At 41.5% G+C, this 24,242-nt stretch overlaps 1 protein-coding gene across 2 annotated transcripts; it reads right to left on the reverse strand.

Moving 5' to 3' along the window:
• Positions 1-12,851: 12,851 nt before the first annotated feature.
• Positions 12,852-16,399, reverse strand: EEF1A1 (eukaryotic translation elongation factor 1 alpha 1). Of its 2 annotated transcripts, none has more exons than XM_042939168.1 (8): positions 16,314-16,399; positions 15,146-15,323; positions 14,697-14,876; positions 14,282-14,578; positions 14,031-14,181; positions 13,682-13,938; positions 13,364-13,598; positions 12,852-13,270 (listed from the first exon to the last, which is right to left on the reverse strand). In XM_042939168.1, exons 2-8 carry the CDS (start codon positions 15,287-15,289, stop codon positions 13,146-13,148), a joined length of 1,389 nt encoding a protein of 462 aa, XP_042795102.1. In that variant the 5' UTR covers positions 15,290-15,323; positions 16,314-16,399; the 3' UTR covers positions 12,852-13,145. The 2 variants fall into 2 exon arrangements, with proteins under 2 accessions (XP_042795102.1, XP_042795103.1); XM_042939169.1 differs by lacking the exon at positions 16,314-16,399 and adding an exon at positions 15,968-16,056.
• Positions 16,400-24,242: the final 7,843 nt, after the last annotated feature.

Consider the following 24,242-nt stretch of genomic DNA (forward strand, 5'->3'; position numbering starts at 1 on the left):
TTTTGATTGCCGAGCAATACTCCATTGTATATATATACCACATCCTCTTTATCCATTCGTCCATCGATGGACATTTGGGCTCTTTCCATACTTTGGCTATTGGCAATAGTGCTGCTATAAACATCGGGGTGCATGTACCTCTTCGAAACAGCATACCTACATCCCTCAGATGAATACTTAGTAGTGCAGTTGCTGGGTCGTAGGGTAGTTCTATTTTTAACCTTTTGAGGAACCTCCACGCTGTTTTCCAGAGGGGCTGCACCAGTTTGCATTCCCACCAGCAGTGCAAAAGAGATCCTCTTTCTCCACATCCTCACCAACATTTGTTGTTGCCTGAGTTAACAGATCTATTTGTTAAGCCTGAGTGTGAGGCAGCCAAATACTTTGTTGCTATAATGCTATATAGCTGCTCAGATATAGCTCAGTTTTCATGGATTTGTTTCATCTAATTTTATTTTTTAATTTTTTTTACATGTATTTATTTATTTTTGAGAGACAGAGACAGCACAAGCGGGGTTTGGGCAGAGAGAGGAGACACAGAATCTGAAGCAGGCTCCAGGCTCTGAGCAGTCAGCACAGAGACCGACGTGGGGCTCGAACTCACAAACCACGAGATATGACCCAAGCCGAAATTGGACGCTCAACCGACTGAGCCACCCTGGCGCCCCTGTTTCATCTAATTTTAGTTTTTCCATTAAAGTAGTCAATATCAGTAGCAAGTGAAAAGTATTTGTAATGCTGATCATTTAGCAATGATGAATTCTTTTTGATATTTGATTTAGTAATTTCAAAAAGTGGTTAACTTTTAGTTATGTTTATTCCTGGGCATAATTCTTACTACAGAGGCAACACTGTTCATAATACTATATTTTAAAAAGAAGGTAGGGGCATCTGGGTGGCTCAGGCAGTTAAGTGGCCGATCTCACCTCAGGTCAGGATCTCGTGGTTCACAAGTTTGAGCCATGTTGGGCCTTGTGCTGACAGCTCAGAGCCTGGAGCCTCCTTCAGATTTTGTGTCTACCTCTCTCTGCCCCTCCCCCGCTCATGCTCTGTCTCTCTCCCTCTCTCAAAAAAAATAAACATTAAAAAAAGAAGGCATCTTACACTACCTGTTTAGCACTAGAAGGGAAATTGCTGTTTTAAAACTTTTTTCTGGTTAAAGACAAGAGTAAAAGCAGTAAATGGGGTGCCTAATGAATGGAATATAACAAAAATTTATCTTGAGGAAATAGAAAGTTCTTAAATGCTGTGGAAGGTTCTTGATAGCTGTAATTTGGGCCTAGTGACACTACACATACTAGGAAATTCAAGTTTTATAATGCAAATCCATCACAATAGTGACTCTCACTGAAAAAATGTTTGACAGAAAACATTTTTTTTTTTTTTTAATGTTTATTTTTGAGAGAGAGAGACACAGAATCTGAAGCAGTCTCTAGCCTCTGAGCTGTCAGCACAGAGCTCAATGTGAGGGTCAAACTCACAAACCATGAGATCATGACCCAGGCTGAAGTTGGATGGTTAAGTGACTGAGCCACCCAGGTGCCCCTGACATTTGTTTTAGGTTCTGCCATTTGGTTTAGGATGCGAAACCTCTTTAAATCTGTAGTTTAAAATGTGTTAACTTTTACAAAATTACCTCACTTGGGGTGCCTGGGTGGCCCAGTCGGTTAAGCCAACAGAGATTAGATCATCCTGAGCTGGCAGAGGTGCTTATGCTGGAGGGCACATAGTGAAAATCACCCGTTCCTCTTAGGCTCCCTCCTCACAACACTTTTATTATTGCATTATTTAATTCCACCTTAATTTGCAATATCTGGCTTACCCTCTTAAAATATAAACCTCTTGAATGCTTGCAATGCCATAGTTGTAGACACTCAGGACATACATGCTTTTTTGGAATAAATGAATGAATATTACTAAAGGCAGTGGGTGACAAAACTAAAACTTAAAGTGAATAATTAAATGGGATAAAAATATTTATGACATAAATAACTATATAATTTTGTGTTTGCCTGTCTCCATAACTCCTGTCTTCACATTCTGTTCAGCTTCATTTCCTCCCTACCTTCCTGTACTGTGTTTTCCTGCTCCTAATATGAAAGTGAGATTTATTTTTATGATACTCATTTTATTTATGAAGCAGATATTTAGTACTTCCTAATGTAAGAGGCGAAGGACACAACAGAGTGAAAAGGCAACCCATAGAATGGAAGAATACTATATCTAATAACGGGTTAATATTCAGAATATTTAAAAGACAACTACAGCTCAACGACAGCAAAACCCCCAAATAACCCAATTAAAAAATGGGCAAAGGGCTTGAATATTTCTCCCCAAAATATATATAAATGGCCAATAGCCATGTGAAAAGATGTTGCACGGCATTACTAGTCATCAAGAAAATGCAAATGAAATTCACAGTGAGATGCCATCTCACACCTAACAGGCTGGCTATTATCAGATAAACAGAAAACAAGCCTTGGCAAGCCTGCGGAGAAATTTGAACCCTTATGCACTGTTGGTGGAAAAGTAAATTGGTGTAGCTGCTCCCCCTGCCAAAATTGAAAGAATTACTGTATGACACAGCAATTCCATTCCTGAGTATATACCCAGAAGAATTGAAAGCAAGGTCTTGAAGACACTGTTCAAGGGTCATGTTCATAGTAGCATTATTCACAACAGCTAAAAGGTGGAAGCAACCTAAGCGTCCATCAACAGATGAATGGGGTAAACAAAACGTATGTAAGTAACAGTGAAATACTTTCCAGCCTTGAAAGGAAATTCTGACACACATTTCAACATGGATGAGTTTAGAGGACATTATGCTAAGTGAAAGAAACAGTCAAAAAAGGACAGTATTCTATGATTCCACTTATATGTGGTACCTAGAGTAGTCAGATTAGCCTAGAGACAAAGCAGAATGGTGGTTGGGGGTAGAGAAGAATGTGGAGTTATTGTTTAATGGGTACAGAGTTTGTTTTTGCAAGATGAAGAGTTCTGGAGTACGGTGGTGATGATTGCACAACAATTTGAATGTACCTAATGCCACCGAACACTTAAAAATGGTTAAGTGAATTTTATGTTGTTTATCTTACAATTTTTTTAAAAACCTCAATGTATATGTAGCTCAGCTCTAAAACCTATTTACTTACTGATAATTTATCCCCTGCTTATTTCTAAAAATATACTTGAGACATTTTAGAAGAAAATTAAGGATCAGCTGAGGAAAAGGCAGATCCCACTTTAATGTTAAAATTCTAGCTGAGCTTCCTGTCAGTGATACGGTTTTGTGTCATCAAGGGGACCAAGAGAAAACTTTTTCCTATTATGAAAATCTAAGAGAAACTTATCACATAACCTCTTAGGGAAAACAGTGCCTTTGCTAGTGATCTTATAAAAGTAGCTACTACCTAATAATGTTCCCTATGTATCATCAGATAGGGAGTGCACCTTTGCACTTAACCCCATGATAAAGTTGTCCTTGTTCTGGAGGCAAGGGAAACAAGACTTGGAGATAATTAATTTGCCTATGATAAACACTGCTGGGCCGTCTTCCTAATAATCACATCTGCCCATTGTCCTTTCCAAAAAACCATGGTTTACTCTTTCCTTCACAGTTCCAGGAGCTAAATCTTCATTAATTTAAGCCCGTCTCGGTCATTGCAGTCCCCCCCCCTCCCCCCCAGTGTTTGGTCTAGGCCTGAGGCTTGTGTGCAAACTGACCCAACAAATGGTAAAAGGAGACTCCTGGGGTGGCTTCTTTGCCCTTAAAAAGGGTAACTCTTCTATAAGGTGATGAAAATGTTCTGAAATTAGACTGTGACGATGGCTGCACAACTCTATGAAGATACTGAAGACCACTGAATTGTACACTTTAAAAGGGTAAATTTTGGGGCACCTGGGTGGCTCAGTCGGTTAAGTGTCCGACTTCAGCTCAGGTCACGATCTCGCGGTCCGTGAGTTCGAGCCCCGCGTCGGGCTCTGGGCTGATGGCTCAGAGCCTGCTTCCAATTCTGTGTCTCCTCCTCTCTCTGACCCTCCCCCATTCATGCTCTCTGTCTCAAAAGTAAACATTAAAAAAAAAAATGTTAAAGGGTAAATTTTACAGTATATGACTTGTGTCAATAGAGCTGTTTTTTAAAACAAAAACCTGTAAAGAAATGTATGACTGGCAAGCCCTTGACCAAGGATTCTTAAACCTCACCTCAGAATTCCTAACCGAGCTTGTAAAAGTAGGGGGCAATGCCTTATCATAAGCAATTGATTCAGCTGGCCTGGAAAGGTATTGATATCCATGTTTAACAAACTCCATGGGTTATTTCAATGCCCAGCCAACTGTGAGAACCACTAGCTTGCCTCCATAAATATCCATTGTCTCAGCTGCTTTTGGAAGAAACTAGATTGCAATTAATTTTACCGTGTGCTGCCTCAGGAATGTGGAATCCAAATAATCTGTACTGCTGATTGAAGTTGGTTGTGCAGAAAACTCATGCTTTATTACAGAAATTCAAGTCTAAAAGAAAGCCATTCCACCTTCCAATGGGTAGTGGGTTATATTTGTGGGCAAGACCACATTTTTTTCAAATGTAAGCTTTGGGCATACTTGAATGCCTGTCTGGACAAGTATAGGTTGACAACCTCAGCTCTTATACCCTACAGAGAGGATGCATTTATTTTGATTTAGAACCTCATTTTGACTGTCAACTGACTTCTAAAAAAATTTTTTTAATGTTTATTTTTGAGAAAGAGAGAGAGAAAATGAACAAAGAAGGGGCAGAGAGAGACACAGAATCTGAATCAGGCTCCAGGCTCTGAGCTGTCAGCACAGAGCCCAACACAGGGCTCGAACCCACGAACCATAAGATCATGGCCTGAGCCAAAGTCACTTAACCAACTGAGCCACTCAGGTGCGCCTGTCAACAGACTTCTAAATCAACATTCTCAAACTGCTGGCTGCAATTCTTTAGCAAGTCATGAAATTTGTGTCATAATCATAGGTAATCATCTTTGATGCAATGAAATACTGTTTATACTGTGTTGCAATAGAAAATTTTTTTCTTTACTAGGATCCACAGTAAGAAATATTAAGACTAATCTGTTTGAAGAAATGGCACTACTTCCTTAGGGCAAAACCCCCAATATATTAGGATTCTTTAACATCTGTGTATTTCTCAAAGAATTTAAAAAAAAAAAAAAACTTAAAAACTTATTGAACTCTATGCTGTAGCCTGGTTAAGTCATGTGATTAAAGTATAATTGCAAGTTGCTGTTGAGCATGGATCTCAGGTATTCTGATTTCACAATACCTTTTCTGCCATTTTCAATGATTTGTTTCCTCCTAAGGACCAGAAGTCCTCCATTGTATGAAAAGTTTCTCCAGCTGTCCCTAAACAATCGATGTCTCTTTCTCTTGGCTTAACCTTCAATTTCCCACTCCCACCTTTTGTAGCCTATTTCATGTTAAGCATTTACAGAGTTGCCATGCTTAATGAACCATTATAGCACTCGATCTAAGGGTTATTCCAGAGTTTAGAGACTGTCGGAGAATTTAAAATGTGAATTTCACTTTGAGCAGCATTCTCTGCAGATTTAAAATACTCTTCATATATATACTTGGAAGACAGTAGTACTTTTCTAGCGTTTGCTAGGCTAAACAACTATTTTTCAAACACAGTGCTTCATTCAAATTTAGTCTTTATGTTGGTTGCTCTTTGAATTCTGTTTTAGACTTGGTCTACACTATTTAAAACATGACAATCAAAATTTAAGTCAGCATGTTAAGATACATAAAAAAATAGACTACCTAAATTTAGAAAAAAACATTATTCTAAACTGTGTATCATAGAAGACCAGCACACATGACATGTTTCAAGCAATGAAAAGGAAACTTACTGAATTTTCTGTAGTTCCAATTCATACAGAACAACCTAAAGCGGGGCGGGGGGGGGGGGGGGGGCAGGGAACAGTTTAACAAACTTCAATGACAGATACCAGAGCTTTGAAGAAAAACATTCATAAAGTTACATAAAATATGAGAAACTGAGTTCCAAGAGATGTATTCCCTAACCTCAATATAAAGATTTAGCTACAAGAAAATGTTCCCTCCACCCAACCCTAACTCAATAAAAATCATCTTATCTCTTGGTAGACATTTACTGAGTTTGCAGCTCAACACAGAATCTTGTAGGAGGCTCAACAGAGATGTCCAAATGGTCAATCAAGGTGTGACAACAGCTAAAGAGAGGGGCTGCAGGTCAAGGCTGGGTAAGGCCCTTCCTTTGTTGATACAGCAGCACCCCTTCTACTTCAATGGTTACAACCCAGGCCCAGGAAGCCTGGCAGATGCCCTCATCAGAAGTCTGAGAGAACCACTTCCTCAGTTTGGGTGGCTCCAAATAGCCCTGGAACTCCAAACTCAAATGACTTATGTGGAAACCCTACAGTTTATCACACCACCAACTAGAATATTCTCCCAATCACATAATTTTACTGAAAATGTAACCAAGTCACTTAACCTCTGGGAACCACATTTGCAGGGAGACCACACGGTCTTTGCTGCCAGTTACTCTCAGTAGGATATCCTACCTACCTTTGACTTATGTCTATTTTCAAACCTATTCTGCTTTACGTAAGCAGTAATCTACATTTTAGATCATGTCTCAGAAGAAATCGTGTTAAAGGGAATACCCGGACTGCATATGTTGCTGCTTTGATCACTTTTGGATGTGAATTTTGACAAAAAGCTAAAATAACTCAAACTCCTTGAGGTTGTGAATGGTTGGTTAATAAGACAGAATATTTAAATCCTAGTATAGATTTTACTCACATCTTGATCTTAAGTGGCACAGCAAATTATTTTTATCTGCCAAAAAAAGGAAACTTAAAGCTATTACCTACTTCACCTCACTTTTACTCAACATTTGCTAAAATTTTCATGATTGTGATCAAAATGGCAAAATAGGACCCAAATTTTAATATTAGGTGAATTTGCAGGTGGCTGGACCATCATAATCAAAGAATAGTTCTCCAAGCACAATAGCTCAGGTCTGTTTTTGGACCTTATTTAGTACCTAGTAATAATTTAAATAAAACTACAGAAATATAAATATTAGATATATAAACAACAAAGTCCACATTTTTATTTAACATGCTTACATAGCAGGTTCCAGATTCAATATTACCCCAACAAGATGAGATATAGCAGGGATAAATGTAAACTCCCAACATTTGATGTTTAAGTATTTTTGAGAGAGCACACAGGTGTGCACAGGCGAGGGGGAGGGACAGAGAGAGGGTCAGAGGACCTGAAGTAAGCTTCGTGCCTACAGCAGAGAGCCCCATGTGGGGCTTGGAACTGTGATGTCGAGATGGTGATCTGAGCTGAAGTCAGATGCTTAACCCAATGAGCCACCAAGATGCCTCAATATTTGAGGTTTTTAAAAAAAATATTTTTGAGACGGAGGGAGGGAAGGAGGGAAACAGGGAGACACAAGATCTGAAGCAGGCTCCAGGCTGTCAGCAGAGCCCGATGTGGGGCTCGGAACTCCTGAATTGTGAGGACACTTAACTGAGCCACCCAGGAGCTTCTCAGTTTTTAAAAGTAACCAAGACAGGAGTGCCTGGGTGTCTCAGCTGAGTTCCACTCAGGTCTCAGTTTCTGGTTTGAGTTAGAGCCCCCATAGGGCTCCTGTGCCAGACAGCTCAGGGCTTTGGGGCCTTCTTCGGATTCTGTCTCCCTCACTTCCTGCCCCTCCCCCACTCATGCTGTCCCTCTTACTCTCAAAAATAAAGAGTGTCAGATTGGATACTTGTTGAAATGTGAATAAAGCCTGGAAATAGTAAGGTAACAATGGTTTCTTGGTTTTGACAAATATACTATGGGAGTGGAAGACGTTAACGGGAAGCAAACTAGGTGAGGGGTATACTGAAACTCTTATTCCTATCTTCCCAACTTTTCTATGAACCTAGTTACTACCAAAGTTTTATTTAAAAAACTTGACAATGCAATTAAAGATCTAAAATGTAATTTGCATTTAAAAAGTCAAGTGATATTTGATCTTAATCCGTGTTATAACCTCCTTAGGGCACCTGGGTGGCTCAGTCCACTGAGCAACTGACCCTTGCTTTTGGCTCAGGTCAATTGCAGGGTTCAGGAGTTTGAACCCCATGTCAGGGTCTGCAGAGTGCGGAGCCTGCTTGGGATTTCCTCTCTACCCCTCTGCTTCTCTTGCACTCACTCTTAGAATAAACATTTAAAAAACTTTTCCCTTTCTCTCTGACCCTCCCCCGTTCATGCTTTGTCTTGGTCTCAAAAATAAACGTTAGATGGGTGCCTGGGTGGCTCACTCGGTTGACTTCAGCTCAGGTCATGATCTCGCGGTCTGTGAGTTCGAAACCCGCATTGGGTTCTGTGCTGACAGCCTGGAGCCTGTGTCTCCCTCTCTCTGACCCTTCCCCATTCATGCTGTCTCAAAAATAAACGTTTAAAAAAAAAAGTTAGAAAAAAAAAACTTTTAAAGAAGCAACGGATCTTCCAACAACTGCAATAAAAGCTACCTTTTATTACTGGCCTTTTACAATAGGCCAGGTACTGGGCTAGAGTCCACACCAACTAACTCATTTCATCCTCAGAACAATCTTGAGATGGACAGTTATGCACAGATTAAAGGGACAGCTTTTCAAGTCCAAGTCAGGCAGACTCCTGGGTCTCCTGGATCAATGGAAGAGACTACACACTTGTACATCCAGATTTAATTTTGATAAAAAGTTTAAAAAGCTATACACTGGGAAGGGGAACAGCATAGGAAGAATCTAGAAACCCCGTGACCTAAGGTTCAGAAACAGCTTAAGAACAGTTTAGTGTAGATGTGACCAAAGGGTATTAATTGGGGGTGCCAGGCTGGTTCAGTCGAGGGAACATGCAACTTTTGATCTCAGGGTCATGAGTTCAAGCCCCTCTTTGGGTATAGAGATCAAAGTTTTTTTTTTTTTTCAAAAAGATATAATTGGGATCAAGTAAATTATTCTTGTAAAATGAAGTAAAATAGTTCAACTACCTTACAAAAGAACTTATGTTTTATGTCACTAGCAAGCAAATAGAATGGAGACAAAAAGCTCATCCAGCAAGAGGACTTAGGAGCTACTCTACCTCAGTCTGTCACCTGTAATGAGGGTATTAATACTTGCCCTAAGGTCTCTGCCCTCCAAGGAGTGACATATACGTTGATGAGGTATTCAAGCAGACTTCAATGAATATACTGTTGATTTGAAGTTAGATTTACAAGACTTAGATTCTTTCAATTTGTGTGTGTTGGATGTCTAATGTTTTCATATTCTCCAGTAACTCCTACTTGTCCTTCAGATCAAGTTATGCCTGACAATGCATTTTTCTTCATAGCATCATCACAATTCAGAATTACCTGCTCATTTAAGGTAGGATCTACCTCCCCCACTGGATTATAAACTCAAGTGGCAAGACCTGTCCATTTTGTATGCAATTCTATCTCCAATGCCTAGGAATAGTGCAGCTTAAAAATCATATACCTACAAAAGGTATACATACACTTGCCATACAATCCAGTGATCCCACTAAGTATTTACACAGACAACCTATAGTCACAAACCTACAGGTGAACAGTCCAATTCATAAACTTCCCAAACTGGAAAACCACCAAATGGACAAACTGTCCATGAGAAAAATTAGATATGAAACAGACTTAACTTGTAAAACTTTTCTTAAAAAGGTCATTTTTCAATGTATGCAAAAACACTAACAAACTTTCAATTGCTCAAGTGTTAATACTTTTTGCTTACTCAGGAAATAATTAACATTAACTTAGCATTATCTTTGTTATGTAGTCTCCCACAAAAACCAGAGCTCTAAACTCTTGAGACCTATGGGCCCCTTAAGGGTAGTCCAAGGTGAATGACTATTTTCCCTATTTCACTCATTTCTGCCAGTGATTGATGGACAGGACACTTAGTTCCTATTTCTCTATTTAGAAAAAGGACAAAATCATGATCCTTCTCAATGATTTCCAGGGATCAACTACCTTTCAGGAACCATGAGGCAGTTTCCTAGACATCATTAAGTTACAATTTTAAGTCATGGAAATTCCCAGAGACTTACCAACTGGATGAGAAAACCTATGGGTTTGGAAGTGAAAGACATTATAAAATAGAATAAAGAAAACTTCAGGAAGGTAATCAAAAGGGGAAAACATGTTTTGTTCCTCTCAGCTGAAACAGCATGCACTCACTCACTCTTCTTTTGCAGGACCTGGAAGGTGGTTCATTCACTCCAAGGCACCAGGTACCAGAATGAAATCTTAAATTGAGTATTCCTGCATTTCATGGTAACAAAATGAATATATTCTACCACCAATCTAAAGCCTATGTAAAGTCCCATTAACACCCAACAAACTGTTACCCTTTTTTGAGAGTTGGCCATTTTTAGAATTTGTGGACACTCATGGCCAAGAAATGTTTTGGGTGGAGAGCTTGGGGCTGAACTTAGCAGAAAACCAATTGAAACGTGAAATGCAAGCCCAGTAACATTCACCAGGATTCTTTCACTCCATACTGAAAACTACTTAAAATCAAGGGGTTTGCACCACTTGTACAGCCAATAGCCTTTATGTCGGGCTGAACCCAAACTTTAGCAACCAAATGAATTCTCATGCTCTTAAGAGGCTAGAAGATTAAGGGATAAACGCATAAATTAGAGCTGATTTGGCCAAAACCGGATTTATCTATTCTGGCAGTCTGTAAGGACACTAACAGAATAATTTTTTAAAAATCAAATATGCCTTACTAAGGATCTGTTTTAAGTCCTGAATCAGAATGCTTTCCTCCTAGGGGCACCTGGGTGGCTCAGTTGGTTGAGCGACTTTGGCTCAGGCCATGATCTCATGATCAGGTTCATGAGTTCAAGCCCCAAGTCCGGCTCTGTGCTGACAGGTCAGGAGCCTGGAACCAGCTTCTGTCTCCCTCTCTCTGCCACTCCTCCACTCATGCTCCGTGTCAAAACTAAACATTAAAATGCTTTCCCCCATATTCTGAAACCACACCAGAATTCCCGGGACAAATTTCAAGATCACAAACATGGGTAATTCAACAGCTGGCCAATTTTAAACATGGTTGAAGGTCAAACACTAGTTTGAGGCATTCTAGTTTTACGAAACCACTCTTAATTTTAATCAATCCGAACAATGCAATTAGTACATAAAGTTCAACAGAGCTAAAGTAAACTTCTATATTCTCAATTTACAGACTCATTTTTGAAACCAGTTTGTAAATTATTTGCAGGACTACCAGTAGATGGTGCTCAAAACAGATGACTGCCTTCACAGGGCTATATTGCATTGGGTTCTATGGAGTTAAGTATCCCAACTGGCCCAGCTTTTCTGGACACTATTTCCACTTCCCTTTCTCCATTTAGTGGTAGCCATTTTCTGAAGCTAAGTGATTTTTGGGGTGGGGTGGGAGGGGTGAAAAATAAATCCCTCCTAGTACACAAGATTTCTTATGCTGGCTACTGTTGATAAACATGCTGTTTAAGAATCTTACCTATCTCCACTCCTTATCTTAAACCAATAGTAATCAACATATTTTTACAAATAAGAGGAAAAAAATAACGGGTGTTTTGGAGCTGTGGAGACCAAGTCTTATTAATTTTTAATTTACAATGCCTCTGGTAATACTGCCCAGAGACCAAGCATTTTACCTAGTTTAGAATAAAAATATTTTAATTGCAGTTCTCATTATGGCCACTAAGTTCTTAGATACATCCTACTTAGTAAATGTCTGCATTATAAAATACAAGGTGTCCTGTGATTTTGCCTATTTCAAAGCAACTTAAAATTTACAGATCAAATAGGATCTTATGAAATTAATGTCCAAATTAGCCAGGATCCATGGAATGTTCTATCAAATGCACCAGTGTTAAAAGAGAGTTGCCAGCTATCCAAAGGCAAGAACTTAAGACCATGTTGTTGTCAACCAAAGTACTGTTAATTTACCAGTCTACATACAGTTTATATAAATTACAAAATTACCACAGTGGGGTTTAACGAGCTCTTCACTTTCCATCCCATCCATCAAATGAACTTCAAATGGTCATTCTTTTATTGCTTCTCGTTAGGTAACAATTTTGGAAGGACACTTTTAGCAAAATCTCAAAACATATTCAACTAAAAACAAAGCTTACCCTACAGTCCAAAACAGGTCCTCATTTAGGCTGAGTACTGCCACTTTGGGTTTTAAATCTCCAGTGCAGCAATGTCCCTTCTTCACTCAAGCTTGGCTTAGATGAAAATTCCTACTGGAGGATTTCTAGTTCTCAAGTGACATTAAAATTCCAGTATATACTTTGTTCTCCTACAGTTTGGACACAATGAACTCTACCATTAAATACAATAACGTTATTGAATGCCTCACCTTTCAGGATACTTTAAACTACAAGATTTATAAATGTGACAAAGCATTCCAGTAAGTGGGAAGGAAACTCAATTGTGACAATGTATCACGTCTACTCAATAGTGATAGTATACAAATTTTACACCTTGACTTTGATTTACAAAACTTAACTTTTTATAACCTACCTTAATGGTGTTACTGTTCTAAACTGTTGCAGATCCCCTTTTCCCATACCTCTATGTACTTGTTTCTTTTCCCTGAGGTGGTAAAAACGTTTCCCAGCCCGGGGGGGGGGGGGGGGGGGGGGGGGGGGGGGACCTTAACCCAATTCTCAGTTTCACCAGATGTTAACACCAGGAATAGGTTATGGGCAACTCTTAATCTTTTTACCTGAATAGTACAAGCTTATAGTGTTGACCAAAAGAAGACACGGGTTTCTCATTAAACTTTTGTTTTAATGGGTCTCAAAATTCTGTGACAGATTTTTGGTCAAAGTTGTTTCCATTAAAAAGTACTGATTTTAAAAACTAATAACTTAAAACTGCCACACACAAAAAAAACAAATGGTCCACAAAACATTCTCCTTTCCTTCTGAAGGTTTTACGATGCATTGTTATCATTAACCAGTCTTTTACTATTAAACTTAAATGGCCAATTGACACAAACAGTTCTGAGACCGTTCTTCCACCACTGATTAAGACTGGGGTGGCAGGTATTGGGGATAATATTCATTTAGCCTTCTGAGCTTTCTGGGCAGACTTGGTGACCTTGCCAGCTCCAGCTGCCTTCTTGTCCACTGCTTTGATGACACCCACAGCAACCGTCTGTCTCATGTCACGAACAGCAAAACGGCCTATTAAAACAAATTTTAGATTGTCATCAGAAACTTTGTTCGGGTATTTCCCATCTTCAGTAAAGTTTCTAATTACACTCAAGTCATCCTTACCCAGAGGAGGATAGTCAGAGAAGCTCTCAACACACATGGGCTTGCCAGGAACCATATCAACGATGGCAGCATCACCAGATTTTAAGAACTTGGGACCATCTTCCAGCTTTTTTCCAGAACGACGGTCAATCTTCTCCTTCAGCTCAGCAAACTTGCAGGCGATGTGAGCTGTGTGACAGTCCAGCACAGGTGCATATCCGGCACTGATTTGGCCTGGATGGTTCAGGATAATCACCTGAGAAAAAGAGTTGCATTTAACGAGCCTCAAAACACCAAGTTTGGCAGTTAAGTGAGAACATTGCCACTTTCCAGTGTTACCTGAGCTGTGAAGCCAGCTGCTTCCATTGGTGGGTCATTTTTGCTATCACCAGCCACATTGCCACGACGAACATCTTTGACAGATACGTTCTTGACATTGAAGCCCACGTTGTCCCCAGGTAGAGCCTCACTCAAAGCTTCATGGTGCATTTCAACAGACTTTACTTCAGTTGTAACATTGACTGGAGCAAAAGTGACCACCATGCCTGGCTTAAGAACACCGGTCTCCACTCGACCCACAGGGACAGTACCAATACCTGAAATATTTACAGCATGGTGTCAAATACCTTACATGAAAAAAGTGCAGCAACCAGCACAAGTTACGTCCTGATAGTGATGTTCAACTTACCACCAATTTTGTAGACATCCTGGAGGGGCAGACGCAAGGGCTTGTCAGTTGGACGAGTAGGTGGCAGAATGCAATCCAGAGCTTCAAGCAGTGTGGTTCCACTGGCATTGCCATCTTTACGGGTGACTTTCCATCCCTTGAACCAAGGCATCTAAAACAAGATGGTCAATTAGCATCCCCCAAACGGTTGTCAATTAGTCTCAACATCTGTCCCCTTTCATCACTTCCTCCAAGTCTTGAAAGTCACTTACATTAGCACTTGGCTCCAGCATGTTGTCACCATTCCAACCAGAAATTGGCACAAATGCTACGGTGTCGGGGTTGTAGCCAATTTTCTTAATGTAGGTGCTGACTTCCTTAACGATTTCCTCGTATCTCTTCTGGCTGTAGGGTGGCTCAGTGGAATCCATTTTGTTAACACCGACAATAAGTTGTTTTACACCCAGTGTGTAAGCCAGAAGGGCATGCTCACGGGTCTGCCCATTCTTGGAGATACCTGCTTCAAATTCGCCAACACCAGCAGCAACGATCAGGACAGCACAGTCAGCCTTTGAAAAGAAAACAAGACCATATCCGGTTACAGCTTCTTCAAAAGGATGAACTCACCCTTTTTCCATTGCACAAGGCAAATCTCATTATTTTCAAGTTACTATTAATCATACCAACCTGAGATGTGCCCGTAATCATATTTTTGATAAAGTCTCTGTGTCCTGGGGCATCAATGATGGTCACATAGTACTTGCTGGTCTCGAATTTCCACAGGGAGATATCAATGGTGATACCACGTTCACGTTCGGCTTTCAGTTTATCCAAGACCCAGGCATACTTGAAGGAGCCCTTTCCCATCTGTAAGAATTGAAAATGGGTTACTTGGGAACTAAAACATGATCCATCTTAAACTTGGAAATCCCTTACTCCCACTTCAGCAGAAATGTGAAGTTTCAGTTCAACAACTGTTAGATGACTCACAACATACGTAAGAAGTTTAACAGCAAACACTAGTTTATTCCACCTTTAAGGAGGACATTCAGATCCACACTACTGACTAGTTTTGAGTTACCACCTAACACCTGCTAACCGACTTCCAACTACCTTCGTTATGTTGCTGCACCTACCTCAGCAGCCTCCTTCTCAAATTTTTCGATAGTTCTTTTGTCGATCCCACCACATTTGTAGATCAGATGACCAGTAGTGGTAGACTTGCCCGAATCTACGTGTCCAATGACGACAATGTTGATATGAGTCTTTTCCTTTCCCATTTTGGCTTAGGTTTAGCAGTGGTTTTCACGACACCTAAATTGGAAGAAAAATACCCGTAAAACTACTGTCCCAAAGACTTGAGAATAAGCCACGATCCAAACTCTTAAAGGGCAAATTCCAAGGAGAATTACAACCAGTGCCAGGCTGGCCCAACTCTAGTCTCCACCCACCAAGCGTGGGGTTAACTCCACCGCACAAAACCCCCCTCCCCCTCGAGGAAGGCCTGCTTCCAAGTCGTTGAGAAGAAATCGAGGTGCCAAGACGGCGCCGGGTACACCGTGGGGTCACAGGAAGCGGCGGCCGGAGAGGGAAAGGCCTTTTTCCTTTGTGTGGGTGACTCACCCGCCCGCTCTCCCGGGCCGCCGCGTCCTCCATTTTGAGCTCCCTGCAGCAGGGCCGGAGAGCGGCCATCTTTCCGCGCACGCAACTGGTGCCGAGCGGGCCGGCCTGGCCGGCCGAGGTGGACGGCACGAGGCTGGCCCCCAGAGCCGCCCGTCCCACTCCACGGTGCCCTCCCGCGCTCGACTCGGTGGCCACCGCTTGTGGGCCCCGCCTCGCCGGACATGTGCGCCGGGACGAGCCGGCCTCGCCACCGCCCTCCGCGCCTCGCGGCGGCCCCACAACCCCAAAAACCCGACGACCGCGAAAAAGCCCACCCTGCTGAGATCCTGACCAACCTCCGCGAAACTATCTTGACGCGGACAAGCATAGCAGCTTTTTCTCGACCGGTTAATTTGCTCGAGACTTAAAAAGATTGTGACAAGGCAGGCGAGAAGGTGCGGCGAATTCGCACGCGGCGGCCACAGCGCCCAAGCCAGGCCTCAACCCAAGCACGAGGCGAAGGTGGGGGGGGGGGATCCTGAAAAAACGCAAGGCCGCGAACCTTCCCACCCACTCACAACCCGAAATTCGGGGTCAAGAACCTCGTAAAGTGCCTGGATGGCGCGGCAGTTGTAACAGGCACGCGAGGGCCGCAGCCGGCTCAAAGAGGCCAGGCCCGCGGAAACCACACCCGGTACTCACCTGTGTTCTGGCGGCAAACCCGTTGCGAAAAAGAACGTTCAAGGCGGCTACGGCACTTATATACGATCCTCCCCCACCCTCGGGGAAGAGGGCGGAGCCAGCACACGACACCACTTTCCCAGTTTACCCCGCGCCAACTCTACCAGGCACCCGTTCAATCGCCGTCCCTTCCCCCCTACTTCTCGGGGACCGTGGGCGATGTGCGCTCAGCCCACTGAAGAGCATACTTCAACTCGCGCATGCTCCTTTTGACCCAGATGATGACAAGAGCGAGTGGGTGGGGAGGTGGGGTCGAGCGAGCCTTCGGTTCTAGGTTATAGAGAGTTTAACGACGGTCCCTGGGATTCCCCAAGGCTGAGGCGAGTCCTCCTTTGTATGAATTACTTTCGGCTCCAGCTGGGGGGTGGGGCGGCCAGAAAGCGGCCGGGCCGGGTGGTGCGGAATATTCCTTCTGCCGTTCCTGGTTTAAATTGTAAAGGTGATGTAGACATTGGAGTATGCCTTCCCTCGGCAGTAAACCTCCAGTCTTTAGCCTGGTCCTCTCGAAGGTCCGGGACAACCCCTTTGAGCCACTTCCACCGCTAGTCGCCTGTCCGCCCGGGGCTGGCTCCTCCCCCGCCCCTGCCTTCGGATCACCGCCCCGCTGCAGATGAGTACAAGGCCCAGGCACCCAGGGCAGCGAGGGGCGGAAGACCCAAGGGGCTGCCTTCAGAGCCGGTGAATCAGCGAGGGTTTCAACTCGGTGGCCGGGACTCGAACGAATATGCTTTTGGGGCTGGCCTCTTGGCTTGTTCCATTCAAAGCCAGCTGCTTTTATCGAAGCCCATATCACACTTTCACCCCATATGGCACTCCAGACGTCTAGTTTTTCAGTTTAGAATAGATTTCAATCCCACAGTTTGCCTTTTAATTCTAATTCTATTACGCTATAGAGACCTGTGTCTGTCTGCTCTCGTGGTATTTTTTTTTTTTCAGTGTACACTGATTTGATTGCTAGCATGAGAAACCTAAGAAGAACTTTTCAAATTCAGTCTTTCCACTTGATCTCATATAGAAACTGATCAACAGCATTAGCAAGTTTATCCACACAATTTCCTATCATTACTTGTGAAATCACTGCTTCTCAAGTGGCCTATCCCATTTAAATAAATGGATTAATTTTATGTCGTCCTATTGATTTTAACTAAATGTTAGCATAAATCTAGGGCAAACCCGGATGAGGCCTTTTTGGTTGGCAATCAGGGCAGCTCTGAGAAATGCTCCTTTCAGGAAAGAACTTTTATTTTTAATGAGCTAGTTACTACATCAGTATATCTCTTCCACGTGTGGAACATCACTGCAACTCCTAGAGCCAATCTATTAAATGCTTGAAACCTACTATGTGTCCAGTGGTAAACGAAGTTCTGTGGCTTGTGCAAAAGAAATACTTCCTTTTGGAGAGGAACCCACAATCAAATTGGAAGAGGAAAAGGAATATATAAAACAATGGGGAAACAGTTAAAGGCAAACTTGTATGGGGCTTACTTACTTTCTATTTCATTGTAGGATGTAGTTCTAGTCCTAGCTTGCAGTTACTTCTCACAACCCAAATACCTTTTTTTTTTTTAAATGAAAGAAGTCTTCTGGAATAGCCTTCCTGTGTCTTCTTGTTTACCACTCTTTGTAGATAGAAACTTCTAAAAATGTGGTGTGTATGTGTGTTTAATTTCTTCATTAGGAGGTTCATAGCCTTCTCTTTTGGAGAGAATTTTCATGAAAGACACCAGGCCATATGAAGTTTCCCTAGAGGCTCATTAATCTTTTTTCTAGCAACAAAACCCTTTTCTAAGTCGATATTTCTAGCTTCTTTCCTTTCATAAATTCTTTCTTCATACTGCATTTTCCTAGTGCCCTTACCCAATCATATACATGTGGTATAAAATTATCTTGATATACTAATCAGTGTTTGTAATGAGATTAAAATGTAAGAAATACCAATTGAAAGCAGTCACTACCAATAGAACAATGCAAATAGCTCTGCTCTTGTTTAATTCCTTGGAAATATTAATTAATGAGAATTTTCTTTGGAATGATTCCCACAATCAGTCATAATTGTACATCATAGCAATATTAACTGCACACTGTTATGTAAGATTAAGATTAGGGTGCCACCCTAGATTTATTTTCCATGCCTTCTTGAGTAAACTTCAAATGGTTTAGGTTTGAACATTATTGGAGATAATACTAGGTCATATAAATATTTTAACAGGAATGACAAATTTTTGAAAATGTAAAGAAATGGTTAGTGATATGAGGGAAGGAAGCAAAGACTAAAGACTAAAAGTTGAGTATTTGAAAGTTTTACATGGAATCCAAAATTGCAGTTAACATCAAATCTACGAAAAGTCAAATGAAAGTGGATGTTGGTAAGTGGGAAAAGTATTAAAGATAATTTCCAGTTAGTAAAATAAAAGTGAGAAAAGTGACATCTGTGAAATCTGCACAGTTGATTAAAATGTGACATTGCACACTTAAGTACTTTTATATAATCCTAAAACTGTAATGATTGGAAATATGTGTACTTTCAATTGAATTATTCTGTCTGAAAATACGGACCCACAACAATTTAAAAAGTAATTTTTATAGATATGTATGTGTATTCAGCACTACAATGAACACTAGAATTCTTCAGTAGATGCCCACAAACATTTCCACAGAAGCTTATAAAACTATAGCTCCTGATTCAAATCTCACCTTTTCATTTTTCTAGTATTTCACCATTACAGCTCTTTTGGAGGGTGAAAAAAATAATCCAACATTTCCAAATAAAGTAACAAAATGGTCCAAGAATGTTCCAGGAGCAAAGAAAGACCACGAAACTTTCATTATTATGCCCAGGAAAGAAAGGAAAATTAAAGAAGTATGACTCCAAAGCCATCCCAGATTATAGGCAAGTCTTTCCCAAGGTCCTATGATTGCAGATGACTGGATACTTTTTACATACCTTACAGAGAATCCATTTTAAAAATAGAACCTAAGGAAAGGCAAAATTACACCTAAGTCCTTGATTTATATCTAAGTAACCTACTGGGCATCACTGACTAGGTGCTCTTATTTCTGTTGCAATAATGACCCAGACTTTTGAGGGGTGGGAGGTATCTCGAGCCATAGTGTGAGTCAGGGTTAGACACTAGCCACAGCCTTTTCTCAGGACAGAGGTCACATTCTGCTCTCGGTTGGGGCTGGAACGCGACGAGAACGCGAGTCCCGAGGAAGTCACGCGCGGCTCGGGGGTGCACCCAGGTTCCGAGGAAGGGGGACTCGGGCGGCGCCGACGGTATGCTGCGGTCCCCGGCGGCAAGGCGGACACCTGGCTGCCTTTTCCCCGCGGCTGCTCCCGGGGCCGCGCGACCCGAGCTAGTGGGTGCGCTGGGACACCTGTCGGCGGCTGGTCTGCGGACTCGGGTCTTCGAAGCACAGAGGCCACTCTGGCCCGCCCCTGGAGACGCCCCACCTGGAGGTCACTTTCTTTGGTCCTCTGACTGCGGAAGAAAGCAAGAAAATGCTCGGGAGGAGACAGAAAACCCCATACGGCTCTGGGTGGGGGTCTATTTTTGTCACCTTGTCTGGCCTCTAAAAGGCTGAAGCAAATATTTTTTTAAAAAGCCTTTTTGGGGCATCTGGCTCAGTCAGTTAAGTCTGCCACTTCAGCTCAGGTCATGATCTTGCAGTTTGTGGGTTCGAGCCCCAGGTCAGGCTCTGAGCTGACAGCCCACAGCCTGGAGCCCGCTTCTGTTTCTGGGTCTCCCTCGCTCTCTGCCCCTCCCCCGCTGGTACTTTCTCTCTCTCTCTCAAAAATAATAAACATTAAAAAAAATTTTTTTAAGCCCTTTTCCCTAAACCCTGTGTTTTGAACATAATCCTAGTGTAGTTTTTTTCTCCAGGATTTTACGGCAGATTTAAGTATGTCTTCTAATTTAAAGTTAAAATGGCAACAGTAACATCGTTGAGACTTGTAAATACATTTTTTAGGTTGTAATCTAAGGTCATATTTTGTTTAAGATTTTTCTTTAAACTTGTTCATACCATTTAGAGTAGCAAACTGTCAAAATACATTGTAGTAAACATCTACATGACCCCATTTAGGAAAAAAAAATGATTTTAGTTATTAAGTTTAGTAAAAGGGTGAACAGCAATAGTTCTTTGAGATCTATAATTGTGGTTCACCAAACATCTTTCAGTATTGGCTAATCACTCTGCTTTGGGACTAATTTAAAGCAGCTTTAAGTAATTACATTTTGCAGTGGCTTTCCACGTTTTCGTCTTGCCTATGCAATTGAAAATTATCTTTAAAGGGGTGTTTTAAAATATGATTAAGCCAAGGAATTATTTAGATTCAGAATCCAAATAAAATGGTACTTCAGTATGCACTGTTCTAATATTTGCATTATTTAATGAAATCCCATCACCCACATTTTACAGATGGAGAACCTGTAGGCGACTGATAGTTTATGCATAATAAGCAAATGCAGACATACATTCTCTTTAAAAAGTTTCCCTTTTTTGCACAAAATGGTAAAATACAATATATCACATTGCTTCTTAATACATCTTGCAGATCTTATAAGTACTTTAGGGCCCTGCAAAGCAACATTGGAACCCAGGTGTTCTGACCTGAGTGCTAGCTATAACTTTTATCTGCAGGACTAGACAGCCTAGAAAATGAAAATTGCAGTGGCATTGGAGTCAGAAAATCTGGGATTCAGTCCTTGATCCGCTGCTTACAGGTGTGTGATGGCCAGCAGTTCTTGGTTTCTCAGTGCATCTGTAACATGGGTCTGTTCTTTCTTCGTATTTAGTACCTACCTCACAATTCTACCGTGAAACAACATGAAAAGACACGGGGCACTCAATTATCTAGTAAAGATGGTGTTTCCACAGGCTTTTTGGAGAACATCTGCCCTCAGGTATACATGATGACACTAACTTGACTCGGCAAAGAAAATAAATTCATCAGAATCTCTTAATTTGTAAAAATTTGGAAATAGCTAATACATGTACATCGTAAAACATTGTACAGATGTTATTCAGTGAAATATTACTTTCTTTTATTGTTTAGAGAAAGTCTGAAGACTATGCCAGGAAAATTAACTAAAGATAGTTCTACTACTGCTCTCATGATTCTAAGACCGGTGTCTACTAGAATAAATTTTCTCTCATTTAGTATGGAAGAGAGGATAATATTCCCTTACTCACTAGTTTTTGTGAATCTGCATTTTATAGGCAATATTCACTTTCAGTATTTCTTTAAAAGAATTTTTTTAATGTTTATTTATTTTTGAGAGAGAGAGAAAGAGCATGAGCAGGGGAGGGCCAGAGAGAGAGGGAGGCACAGAATCGGAGGCAGGCTCCAGGCTCTGAGCTGTCAGCACAGAGCCTGACATGGGGCTCAAACCATGAACCGTGAGAACATGAGCTGAAGTCAGACGCTTAACCGACTGAGCCACCCAGGTATCCCTCACTTTCAGTAGTTCTATGTCTTCATAGGTAACATAGTGGAAAGAACACTGAACTAAAGAGCTGGAGTCTATTCCTGTCAATTTTATTGATTAGTTATATGACCTTGAATACATCACCCTTGAGCTCATTATGCCACTATACAGTATCTTTTTTTTACATTAAATATAGTTTATTGTCAAATTGGTTTCCATACAACACCCAGTGCTCATCCCAACAGGTGCCCTCCTCAATGCCCATGACCCATTTTCCCTCTCCCCCACCCCCCATCAATCTCAGTTTGTTCTCAGTATCCAAGAGTCTCTTATGGTTTGCCTCCCTCCCTGTCTATAACTCCCCCCCTTCTCTCCCCCATGGGTTTCTGTTAAGTTTCTCAGGATCCACATAAGAGTGAAAACATTTGGTATCTGTCTTCTCTGCCTGACTTATTTCACTTAGCATAATACCCTCCAGTTCCATCCACATTGCTGCAAAACGCTATGCAGTATCTCATAACATCTATTTCACAGAACTGATCATAAGGCTTAAATAAGATAATGTATCTAAAGATGCGGACTATTTTGACAAATGCTAATGCTCATTATAATTAGAAAATAGCCATTAACTCTTTCAAAAAACAAGAAAAATCTGTTCAAAATATAGAGAAATTTGCCCATGTCATTACTCATCCTAATGAGTACTATCTGTCCATTTCATTTAAGTATTAGAACTCTACAGATTCACCAATACATATGGCACACACTGGGTGTGTTCTGTAAGTGGCAAGGACTTTTGAATTATGGCATTCAGTATATGTTGGTAATGGTAGAGGACTTCAGAAGTCAGTTTTTACTCATGCATCCATAAAACATTCACTGAACATAAACAGTGTGCCAGGAGCTTAGCTAGACACTGAGGAGATAAACAATCATGGTTGGATAGTGTGTGTGGCAGAGTTCTAGACACTTAGGGAGAGGGAACAGTTACTAACAGTAAACAGGTGACTCCAGGGGAGCATGAATGCTGGAACCAGGAAAACCTAGCGTGTTTCTGAGCACTCTCGAGGGACTCAGATTGCGGGGGGCGTGGCGGGGGAGAGGACAGCAGCAAGGGAAGTAGAGAGAGTCTCACCTTGGTTGGTCTGGAACTGCTGGAGTCAGCCAGTGGAAGAAAGCCATGGAGGGGGTAGGTTTTGGGTGACTGCCTTAGAAAACTAGGTGGGAGGAAGAGTTTGCTCTTCTGCAGAGAGGAGCAGAGAACAAGATGAAACTGTTTGGGATGAACATAGGGGAATGGAAGGAAAAATAAGAAAAACAGAGAGGGAGACAAACCATAAGACACTCTTGAAAACAGAGAACAAACTGAGGGTTGCTGACGGGGTGTTGGGTGTGGGGATGGGCTAAATGGACCATAGGCATTAAGAAGGGCACTTGTTGGGATGAGTACTGGGTGTTATATGTAAGTGATGAATCACTAAACCCTATTCCTGAAATCATTATTACACTATATGTTAACTACTTGGATTTAAAATTAAAAAAAATAAAGAAGAAGAAGATAGGGGCACCTGGGTGGCTCAGTTGGTTAAGCCCCTGACTTCGGCTCAGGTCATGATCTCACAGCTTTTGAGTTAGAGCCCCACACTGGGCTCTGTGCTGACAGCTCAGAGCCTGGAGCCTGCCTCGGATTCTGTCTCCCTCTCTGTCTCTCTCTCTCTCTCTACCTCCCCTGCTCGTGCACGCTCTTTCTCTCTTGGTCTCAAAAAATAAACATTAAAAAAAAAAGATAAAACTATTTGGCATTCACTGAGGCCCCTGAGGAACATATGTAGAACACTGGGGCTTCAGAGACAGACAGATACGGGTTTGAGTCTTGCATCCATCACTTACTGACTGTGTGGCTCTGGGCAAATTATTTGTTTTTTTAAGCTTCAGCTCTCCCATCTGTAAACGAAGATGATAATACCTAACCTATAAGACTGTTATGAAAATTAGATAAGAAATTTTTTTTTCACCAAGTTAGAACAGTAATTGTCAGGGAGCTGTTTGTTTTTTCCTTTTTGTTTGTTTCTTATGCACTGTCTGTAATGTATAGCATTTTCAGAGTGAGGCATCTCTGAAATCAGAAAGCCTTCACTCAAATCCCTGTTGGCTCTCCCACCACTAGGGAGGGGATGTTTGGCAGAGATCTAACCTCTCTAAGCCTCAGATTTCATATCTATAAAGTGCCAACGATAATAAATAATATCTACCCCAGGGGATTGTGGTAAAGCTTAAATAAGTCGATGTAAAGTACTTAACCTAGTGCCTTGGCACCTGGGAAGCCTTCAGTAAATCTGAATTGTTGCTTATTATTTTCCTTTTTCTTATTGGAGGGTCCTCATTAACTGGAATCTTGTCACAGAATGAAGTTTCTTTTCCAAAACAAATGCCAAACTACCTTGCTGTATGCTCTGTG

The sequence above is a fragment of the Panthera leo genome, chromosome B2 (genome assembly GCF_018350215.1).
Source record: "Panthera leo isolate Ple1 chromosome B2, P.leo_Ple1_pat1.1, whole genome shotgun sequence".
Taxonomy (NCBI): Eukaryota; Metazoa; Chordata; class Mammalia; order Carnivora; family Felidae; genus Panthera; species Panthera leo.